Below are 11,584 nucleotides of genomic sequence, written 5' to 3' on the forward strand. Positions count from 1 at the left end.
CTCTTGCCCTAACAGACATAAGTTTAGTGAACTTGGAAATCTTCTGCCAGACCAAAACTCCCGAGGGTATATTCTCAAGTTACTTGGTATCGTTGACTGATATAGTCCACTGAGCTTGGTGCTAAAGGTGCCCCAGGAGCAACAGGGGTTTGTTACTCATTCAAAAACATTTGTTGATTTCCTACTCTGCCAAGGAGTGTGTTAGGAGTTGGGCTGATAGAGATTCATAACACCTTGGTTTATTTAGGACTTGAAGTTAAAATTCCCAGTTTATAGCTGAATCTTTTTGTATATATACGAACTTACTTAGAGGCTGCTTAGAAAACCTTTTACTCTAAGGCTAAAGTGACTGATAACTGTGGAAATGAAACTGGCGTCCCCTGTTTCTGTTGCGATGATCTCTCTTGAGGTTGAATTCCATTTACTTAAAAGTTAGCACATTTTTGTGCTTGGTACTTGCACAGAGATGTTTGTTTAAAAATAATTGAACTGCTTATGAAAATATCCTTCAGAAATATGATATCTGATACTAGTCTCTTCTAATCCTGTTTAGGGCATTGATGACCTGACTGGGGAGCCTCTCATTCAGCGTGAGGATGATAAACCAGAGACGGTTATCAAGAGACTAAAGGCTTATGAAGACCAAACAAAGCCAGTCCTGGAATATTACCAGTGAGTTTTTGCTTTTCAGAACTTCTCTTGCATAGTGGTGCACTAAGTCTAGTTTTGATTTTCCTTCCTCTACAGCTGAAATGCTAAAATGCCAAAAGGCCCAGTTCACATGGGCTTAAGTAATAAAGGAAATACATTAACTTGTGTAACAGAAGTCCAGAAGGTAAGTTGGGCTTCAGTCACACCTGGGTTTGATCAGTGTAGCCATTCTCTTGGTTTTGCCTTCCTGTGTGTATTGGCTTTGTCCTTAGGCTTCCTGCATGGTAGCAGACATTTGCAGGAACAGCCAGGGCTTCCTTTTCTATGAAGGGCTGAGGGGTAACCTTTCCTCCAGTGAATAGAAGCCCAGAGCACCACTCAGATGGAGCCAACTTTAACTGCAGTCAGGGAATGCCTGGCACTTACTGTTACAGGCTTGGGTTACTGCCCACTGCAGAACCAGTCATTGGGGTGGGAATGGTTACACTAATTACACTGACCAGTCCACATCTAGAGTTGGTAGTGCGACAGTCTCACCCAAACTCTGCTATGTGCAGATGTTCCGCAATTTACAATGAAATTACGTCCTGATAAATCCATTGTAATTTGAAAATACCAAGCACCATAACTTAGCCTGCCTTAAACGTGCTCAGAACACTTAGATTAGCCTACAGTTGGGCGAAATCATCTAACACAAAGCCTGTTTTGTAATAAAGTGTTGAATATCTCACATAATTTGCTGAATATTGTACTGAAATTGAAAAGCAGAATGATCGTACAGGTGCTCGAGGTACAATTTCTACTGAATGCATGTTGCTTTCGCACCATCATAAAACTGAAAAACCCTGCATTGAATCATTGTAAGCTGGGGATCGTCGGTAGCAGAGGGAGGGCTGGAATGAATGCTGGGAAGGCAAACCTAATATTGCCCACCACATTTGCCAATACAGGATGCTATGGTGTGGAAGAATGTCAGATGGCGGCTAATCCCTCTGACTCTGTAATTGGCTAGCAGTCTTTAAAAGCTTACATTTTAACATTGTTTTGTCTGCAACACATACAGGAACTGTACTGAATGAGTATTTGACTTAGGCTAAGAAATAGTCCAGTTTTCTTACTGAGCCTTCCCACTTCTTACAGAGGATTTACTGCCTCCCCTTTCATTTGTGTACTTACTGAATACTGATCCTGATCAGGGCAGAACAGTATCATGGGCAGAACACAGACTCTGAAGCCAGAATACCTAAGTTCAAGTCCCAGCTCACCATCTTCACCTTCACCTTCTGCTTAACCTCTGCCTGTTTTTTCCTCTATAAATTGGGGAAGAGAATAAAGGGTTAAAAGATTAATATGGGTAACTTTCTGTGACACATAGAAAGCACTATAGAAATGTTAGCTATTATTATTGTTGTTGTAATAGGGCACGTATGCAGTAAAAATCTGAAGCAACCATTTCCAAACATTTATTTATTTATTTATTTATTTGTTTATTTATTTATTTATTTTAGAGACAGAGTCTCACTCTGTCACCCAGGCTGGAGTGCAGTGGTTCTATCATAGTTCACTGCAGCCTTGAACTCCTGGGCTCCAGCAATTCTCCTGTCTCAGCCTCCCAAGTAGCCAGGACTACAGGCCCGTGCCACCACACCTGGCCAATTAAAAAAATTTTTTTTTAGAGATGGGCCTCTTGCCATGTTGCACGGGCTAGTCTCAAACTCCTGGCTTCAAGCAACCCTCGTGCCTCGGCCTCCCAAAGCATTGGGATTACAGGTATAAGCCACCATGCCTGACCTTTCAAACCATCTTAATTGTCTCTGGAGCATAAAATTATGTTGGCAAACCACTTTTTATAGTAACTGTTACTATAATTTTGTCATTTGTTTAATGAGACTGGTTCTGAAAATTACCATCTCTTTTGCCCTAGGCAAGCTATTTAACCTCCATGCTGCAAATCCCTTATTTGTAAAGTCAGGCAATATTAAATAGCATCTGCTTTACAGGGTTGTTAAAGGAATTAAGTGAGAGATCCTGGGAAGTCCTACAACAGCCCTGGTGTCTATTAAATCATTCATTGTCAGCAATTATTGTTTACTCTCTTGACACTGTGGTAGGCCCTTGGTCCACATGGACAATTAGATCCAGTCCCTGTCAGGCTCCAAGAAACTATGTATGTGGGTGAGGTGGGGAGCTGGGTAAACAGTATTTATCATACAATGTGATATGTGCTTATATTAACTAAGAACCTAATTCACACCAGCTTAAGCAAAAGGGGAATTTATTGGTAATATAACTAAAAAGTCACAGATAGATGGATGGGTCCAGGTGTTCAAAAACACCTATCATCAGGCCTCAGTCACTCAGCTCCATTGTTCTGTGTTGGCTTCAGTCCCAGGTGTGCCGTCCCTGTGTAGCAGCCCCTCAGCTTTCCAGTTTACCTCCTACTAGTCAGAAACCCCAGCAGCAAAGAGCCTCTTTTGCCAGCAAAAGTCTTGGGGTTGGCATCGATTAGCTCTGATCATGTCCATCCTTGAAGATGGGGAGTAGCGACAGTCTCTCCTGAACCTCGTCAACTGAGTTTAATGGAGAGGTTGTTTCCCAAAAGTAACCAGAGGAAGGGAGAATGCATTGTTGCTGGGCAGATAGCACCACCACTGCAAGGCTATGAATAGAGAATCCCCCAATGCAGTGAAGTACCAGGGGTTGTTGGGATTTGTTCTGTCAAAATATCAAAATATGGGAAGGGGCCTGGGACGGTGGCTCATGCCTATAATCCCAGCACTTTGGGAGGCTAAGGCAAGAGGATCGAAGAGGCGGGAATTCAAGATCAACCTGGGCAACGTGGTGAAACTCTGTCTCTACAAAACATAAAAAAACAAAAATTAGCCAGGCATGGTGGCACACGCCTATAGTCCCAGCTACTGGGGAGTCTGAGGTAAGAGGATTGCTTGGACCCAGCAGGTCGAGACTGCAGTGATCTCTGATTGCACCACTGCAGTCCAGAGTGCAGGTGTCAGAGTGAGACCCTGTCTCAAAAAAAAAAGGTAGGAAGGGCAGTCGAGGAAGGCTGCGAAGATGAAGTGAATGATGCGGGTCCTTATCTTAGGAGATATCTGAGAAGTCTTTCTAGGCTGCTTCTGGCTTTTGCTGCCTCTTGCTGTTAATTCAAGCTTTTGCTTTTGCTTTCTCTCTCTCTCTCTCTCTCTCTCTCTCTCTCTCTCTCTCTCTCTCTCTCTCTTTCTTTTTTGAGACAGAGTCTCACTCTGTCAGGCTAGAGTGCAGTGGTGCCCTCTCAGTTCACTGCAGCCTCTGCATCCCAGGTTCAAGAGATTCTTGTGCCTCAGCCTCCCCAGTAGCTAGGACTACAGGCGTGTGCCACCATGCGCAGCTAATTTTTGTATTTTTAGTAGAGACAGGGTTTTGCCATGTTGGCCAGGCTGGTCTTGAACTCCTGACCTCAAGTGATCCACCCTCCTTGGCCTTCCAAAGTGCTGGGATTACAGACGTGAGCCACCACACCTGGCCTAATTCAAGCTTTTCATTCTCAGCTCCCACACATAGAACTAGGGCGAGACTTAACTAAAAACTGAAAGTTTATTTGCAAGAATGTTAGTAATAGCATTGTTATTTAAAAATGCTGATGGTTGTATTGTTGGTTGTTTTAGAAAAAAACTCTTAGCTGTGGGACATTGTAATTGGTCTATGTTTACAAACAACACGATGCCCTTACTCTTTGGAGGACCAGTTGTTGAAGCTGGTTCCATTTTATTACACAGAAATTAAAATGACAAATGTTCACCCACGATTTAGGATCAAATAGGTGCCTGCAATTGTGCCCTCAGTAATTAACCCACTTGTGACACTGGTTTGATTTTTAAAGTGGCTCTTCAAGAGGCTTACAACAGTTAAGAAGCTTGCTTCCTTGAAAGCTGTACCAGGTGCCAGTGAATTTAGAAGCAGGGGGGTTTCTCATACCCTAAGAATGCTGTATTTGCATAATTTCCCTCCTTAGCAGATGTTTCTTACCAAGAAAACAGTGGGTGATATTTAAGTTAACTGTGGCGAATTTTATGAGGTATCAAGAAGGAATACTTTTGTCCTTAGTGAAACCCCTGAAAACCTAGTAAGAAGGGCTGCAAAGGTATGAGGGATCCTGTTTTCATAAAGTAATAAGCCAGAGTTCTTAGGTTGCCCTTTTGCAGCCTTTAAACCAGTGTGTATATGTGTAGGTGTACACATGGACTAGACGAGGGGTGTTAGCAAGAGGAATGCCAGAATCTCTGGAGGGAATCTGTGTGGCTTGAAAAGCAACCCCAGGATTCTGATTCTCACTCCTCACCATATTATCCACAGGAAACTGGAGTAAATAAAATAGACTTTGGCTGCTGGTCTAGTGACAAGCTAGACAAATCTGCCTGTGGAGAAATGAAGACAGTCAATAGGAAACCCAGTAAAACCAACACCTTTTATTCCCCTTTCTGTTAAAATTCAGAAGAGTGGAGTAGACGAAAAAATAAACGTTGGCCTAGGCAAAAAGGAAAGATACTCAAGTATTAGAAAGTAGCTTTTGCAAAGGAGTTAAGTAGAAAAAAAAAGCTGACGGGTGTTCTGGTATCTTAACAGGTTCTGTTTGGAAATGTACTACCAACTTGGTGATTTGGGCTAAGTTACATTACAAAGAGATGTTTTTAACAGTAAAATAAGAAAATTTGAGCTTTGGAAAGGATTAAACAAACTATTATATGTAAAGCATGTAGCACAGCCTTTGACACACAGTGCATGCTCAATAAATAAAATAAATGATAGGTGCTGTTATTTTTTTAAGCACCCATTTATGTAAGCCAGAGAGCACAACTGAAACTAAAATCTAAATTTTCCAATGCCTGGCCAAGTGCCTTTGTCTCCTGATTACACAAACCCATACTTACCAAGACTCCTAAATCTACATTATCATCGTTTACAGAAAAGCTTTGAAAGAGCTTATTAGGAAGACTCAGACCTGTGTTTGTTTGTTTTTTGTTTCATCTTTAGGAAAAAAGGAGTGTTGGAAACATTCTCCGGAACAGAAACTAATAAGATTTGGCCCTATGTGTATGCTTTCCTACAAACTAAAGTTCCACAAACAAGCCAGAAAGCTTCAGTTACTCCATGAGGAGAAATGTGTGTAACTATTAATAGTAAGATGGGCAAACCTCCTAGTCCTTCCATTTAGAAGCTGCTTTTCCTAAGACTTCCAGTATGTATGAATTCTTTGAAAATTATATTACTTTTATTTCTATTGATTTTATTCTGGATACTAAGGATGTGCCAAATGAGTCGGATACTAAGAATCATCCTTTGAAGTCATCTGGTGTTTTATGCAGTTATCCTCAAAAACATCAGCGATGTCTGAACTTTTCAAACATCTGTTAGAGCAAAATTGAAAGAGCATTTGGTAGTAGTCTTTTTGTTCAGTTAACAAGTGGTTGATAAAATTTCCATATTTTTCTGGAAAAGTTTAAAAAAAGTTACATGTCATTTGGAGAAAATATATAGTCAGAAATTTTTGCATAGATTGATGCCAAAAAAGACATTTCTAGCATTGTGGAACATGGTGAGACACTATATAAAATTTCAGAAAGAAAGCAACTGGATTTACAGATTTATTGTGAGACACAAATTCACTGCTGCCTTTACACTAAGAAATGTATATGTTAACCATATATGCTGTATTTATTTTGTTAAGCATACTTTTAGTTTACTCAGAATTTTCAATTTGCTATAAAAATGTATCAATTAGCATATAGAAAAATATTACTTTAAGATGACTTGTTTCCTTTGAAAATACATATGTACTGAGGGTTATGATTTATGTCAGAAATTGACATAAGTGCTTTTACAAGCACCAAAGTTGAATGAATTTTCAACAAAATGTAATTCAAGTCTATGTTTTCAGATGTGACTCAGGTTAAGAAATGTGTTTTAGGATCTACTTGCTGGTTTTTCTTTTTGATCCAAATGTATGATCTGCCCTGATAAATAACAAGTTATAGTACCATCTCCCCCGCCAAAAAAAAAGAAAGAAAAGAAAAAAGAGAAAACCTGTGGCACTATGTAAATAAAGTAAGCATACTTTGTCGTTAGTGAATAGATGAGGCATGCCTGGGAAATGCTCCCTTGGCATAAATAGCAATCAATCATAATTAGTAAACAAGTGTACCAATAAAAAGAATTTACATGATAGGTTAACAAGGACCAGGAAAGTAAGTGAGTTTCCTGAAGGAGTTCTTTGTTCCTGATCAAATAAATCTGTACCTGTGAGCATTCACTGCCACCATATTTTAAGGAGAAAGAACTCTATTGGCGTCATCTGAGCAGCCATTTAAAAATTGGAATCTGAAGGATGGTTGCTGATGTACTGTGTGGTCTGGTAGAAGTGGGGAAATATGAGAGGTGGAAGAAAAATTTGATTATGTCTTCCATGGCATATTTACTCTTACTTTACTTGATGCCAAGTCAAATGAAACAAGCCCTCTTACAAGCTGTTACTGCCTTTAAAAATCCGTTCCATTTTTTCCCCAGGTACTTAAAATACAAGTGCCAGTAAGTGGTTCTTATGTATTTTGGGGGAAATTTTTTATTTCCCTTTTCTTCTGATATTTAAAAAATTCATCAATCTTTCAAGATGAACCAAGGTTTTTTAAAAGAATTATAGTAAACACTTCATTCTTTATAAAACTTTCTATAATGCCTTATTTGAATGTTAATCTTAGGTGCTTTCTAAAAACTGTTGTGAAATACCAAACTTATGGATTATCACTAGGTTATCGGCATACATCAGTCTTTATCAGAATAAAATGAAATGTCGTAACTGTGGCTGTTGTGGTCCTTTGCAGGGCCTGCTCCATCCCACCTTCCTTTCTGCTGCCTGATGTCTCAATGGCTTCCGAATGACTGTTCTAATAAATGATCTTAAAACAGTCCATAGGCTGGTTTCGGTTTATGCAATACTTCATCTCCTGCTATGGTAGCCGTGCCTGCCTTCATAATACCCTTAGGGGATCTGGAAATCAAAGTGAGGAGTGGAAGAACATGACTATGAGAATTAAGACTATTTCCTGTGACCATTCCCTTCCCACCCCCAAAACAGCCCAAAGTTTGCACGTACATTCATTACTTTAGGAATGAATATGACTGTAATACAACTTTTTCTTTATTTTTTTTAGACAGGGCCTCACTCCATTGCACAGACTGGAGTGCAGTGGCATAATTGGGTCACTGTAACCTTGAACTCCTGGGCTCAAGCGATTCTTCTACCTCAGCTTCCCAAGTAGCTGAAACTACAGGCGTGCACCACCATGCCTGGCTAATTTTATGTTTTGTAGAGATGGTGTCTCGATATGTTGCCCAGGCTCGTCTCCTGGCCTCAAACAATCTTCCCGATTCAGCTTCCCAAGTGCTGGGATTACAGGTGTAAGTCACTGCTCCCACCCAAAAAAATAATTCTGTAATGACTATCATTAAGATTTATGTACTACATGGAAATACATGTATGGAGCTGAATGCCATGGCTAGGAGAAACTATTATATTTTTGTTAAAAGCCAGTGAGAGGCTGGGCGCGGTGGCTCACACCTGTAATCCCAGCACTTTCAGAGGCCAAGGCGAGTGGATCATAAGGTCAGGAGATTGAGACCATCCTGGCCAACACAGTGAAACCCCATTTCTACTAAAAATACAGAAAAAAAAAAAATTCACCGGGCATGATGACAGGCACCTGTAATCCCAGCTACTCGGGAGGCTGAGGCAGGAGAATGGCGTGAACCCAGGAAGTGGAGGTTGCAGTGAGCCGAGATGCCACTGCACTCCAGCCTGGGCTACAGAGGGAGACTCCGTCTCAAAAAAAAAAAAAAAAAAAGCCAGTGAGAACAGCACCTCAACCCACTTATTTTATAGAGTAAAAGTTATTTTGCTATACCTTTTGTAAGCAGAGTGTACCGTGGGAAATGCAAACTGGCAGTTGTTAACACCATCCAGAAATTTGTCAGTTCCATTTGAAATAGTTTAAATACTGGCTCAAATTTCTAAACCTCACCCTGTGGCTATTTTCCCCCCAGCTATATATAATGGCATTCTAGCAAGATACTTTGGATCCTCATAACTTGTGACAAAACTGCCCTATACTAACAACAAATCATTGTAATTATAGATCTCAAATTATGTTAAATTGCTATACTTGCAACCAACAGCAAGAATTTATATTTTAGAATATGTTAAGTCTTCTCATTGACCAAAACAAACAAACAAACAAACAAAAAACTTCAGACCCTGATAAATTGTAGAAATATCTTTCCTATCTTTGCAGTTAAAGATTTTCATCTTGAAAGTTACGGTTAAAAAAATTTTAAACAGTTAAAATAGTGTAGCTGTGCTTAAAGCTTCTGGTAAAAGCCAATATGCTTTGTAGAGCCCTTTTCCCCCTCCTGCTTTTTGTTTTTAGCTCACTAAATGATATAAACACTGAGTTTTTCCATATATAGCACTGAATAAACTGTCACGCCAAAGTGTCAATCAGTCCAGCACTGTGTCATCTTTTTCTAAAGGATTCCAAGTTAAATGTCTGATGTGTAAATAACATGAAGAATTATGCTGTTAACTATGTGAAAGATGTGGGAATTTTAAAAATCATTTTCTATATTTGGAGAAGATCAAACAAGTCTAATTCTTCAAAGCTTATGAGACTGGTTTCACTTCATATTAGATGGTAAACAATCAAGAATGAACTTATATTCACCCTTGTGTCCCCCTCCCCTGACCCCCTTGGCTCACACAGTAAGCAAATAATTTTCAGATAAATCAACTTCTCAGAGTTATGCAATTGTATATACATGTCCATGTCCATTACAGATGAGAAATGGGTGGATTTAAGGGTTTTGTTAAAAGTATGTTTGCTATAGTGGCAAAATTGAAATGGAAAGCCTAACCTCAACCCAGACAAGTACCTCGGTTCTGTCCCACACCAATTTAAGAACTGAAATACATGACTGACTTAGAAAAGTAAACTGACATTTTGTTCTCCTCTGAAAATACCCCAAGGTTAACTTCAGGATCACCTTGCCTAAACCTACAATCAACTTTTTTCATCCTGTAAGAAAATCCACTTACTAAAACAGATTCATGTTCTTTGGGCAGCATGTTCATTCATTTTTTAGATGGAGTTTCACTCTGTTGCCAGGCTGGAGTGCAGTGGCGCCATCTTGGCTCACTGCAACCTTTGCCTCCCGAGGTTCAAGCAATTCTCCTGCCTCAGCCTCCCAAGTAACTGGGACTACAGCCACGTGCCACCATGCCCAGCTAATTTTTGTATTTTTGGTAGAGACGGCATTTCACCATGTTGGCCAGGATGGTCTCGATCTCCTGACCTCATGACCTGCCACCTCTGCCTCCCAAAGTGCTGAGATTACAGGTGTGAACTACCGCGCCCGGACGTTCATTCATTTTTAAAAGGGTAATATGATATGCCAGTCTGAAAGAAGAGGAGGACCTGGTTTTCCTAAAGAAAAGTTATAAGAGATTGTGAGCTCATTAGGCAAAATTTGAAAGAGTCCACTTAATGGTATACTTGGAAGAGAATGTTACCCATCTACCTAAGAGTAATAATTTCAAGTCAGTATTATCTTCACTACCACTGAAAAAATGACAGAGTTAACAGAGAATAAATGGACAGCTATTTGATTAAAAAAATTTTTTATTCAAATATTAATTTTATCAAATGAAACAAGAATCTTTGATGATATTTTGATGTAAAAAAAAAGTTTCATTCATGTGTTTGCACTTTCCATGGTTTAATTTGTTTAGGGTAAATTGTCCAACCTGAAATATAAATTATCCCTTTGCTTAGTATACTCTTTATTTCTTAAGAAACCAAAAAAAGGACATTTCATTTGATAGGATTTAGTTCAAGGATGTCAATTTACTGTTTCTAGTACTAAAGTACGGGTAACTATGTATGGTCTTTAAGTGCAAATTATGGCATCAGTCAATGGTTCCCAAAACAAACCAAATCACACTTACATACTCAAAACACAGTATTTTCTTTTGCAAGTAAAAATATATAAAACAAGTTTCAAAGAACGTCTTTTCAGTAATTCCCGTTTTAGAAACAAAACCCCTCAAGAATAGTTTACTCAGTTTGTTGATACTTTCTCTCCTGCCAGTCTTCAGTCATTAAATACCTGTAACTTAAAGAAGGCAAAATGAAATTCAAAACCATTTGAATGCTTACAGGCAAATCCTGGGAAAGAAGGGAAAATAATAATTCAAGTAACATTTCTGTGAAACTGGGAATATGGCTCCTGTGTCTGCCCATTCTCTCAATTTGGTAGAAAGGGAAAAATAAGAGCTTGCTTCAGAACAGAACAAAAAAGAAAAAAATGTCTATGACTAGGTCATGGGTTAAAAAAAAAAAGTACAGGCTGACAAACACTACTATGTAAATTAGTCAAACATTTTATTATAGAGTATATATTTATATCAAAAGCACAAAAAGACTTTTATTCTGAAAACCAGGAAGATTGTGATGTTACAGAAGAAGATTCAATAATTCCAGTCCATTTCTAGGGTACTAAGTGTCTGATCACCTCAGTTAAAACAAAATACAAATGAGGCCAAGGTCACAGGTCTGATCACCCTGAGTCCCTTAGCACTATTTGGTTTCTCAAGTTGAGACATGTATTCCCAGTCCCAGTTAGCCACCTTCCAAGTGTTTGCTATTAGTCTTAATGGGTACTTAGCCAAAGACTACACCCAAATATAACCAAAGCTCATGTCTAAGTCATAAGATTAATCCTTCAATAATAAGGATAGCATAATTAGCTTTGTTACCTAATTCTACATAAACTAAATCGTCAAATATCCTGGCATAATTGAAATGACTTACCGAGGAAATAGTAAAGCTTG

The 11,584-nt window shown here is 39.1% G+C and overlaps 1 protein-coding gene across 4 annotated transcripts in view; it reads left to right on the plus strand.

The window, feature by feature from the left end:
• Positions 1-7,610, plus strand: part of AK3 (adenylate kinase 3) — a 31,118-nt gene extending 23,508 nt beyond the window's left edge. For 3 of the 4 annotated variants that reach the window (XM_077965008.1, XM_028834219.2, XM_077965009.1), the window contains 2 exons: positions 554-672; positions 5,680-7,610. In XM_077965008.1, coding sequence (XP_077821134.1) covers positions 554-672; positions 5,680-5,800 — 240 coding nt within the window. In that variant the 3' untranslated portion in view covers positions 5,801-7,610. 4 annotated transcript variants of the gene reach the window in all.
• The last annotated feature ends 3,974 nt before the right edge of the window (positions 7,611-11,584 follow it).

This window comes from Macaca mulatta, chromosome 15 (genome assembly GCF_049350105.2).
Source record: "Macaca mulatta isolate MMU2019108-1 chromosome 15, T2T-MMU8v2.0, whole genome shotgun sequence".
Lineage (NCBI taxonomy): Eukaryota > Metazoa > Chordata > Mammalia > Primates > Cercopithecidae > Macaca > Macaca mulatta.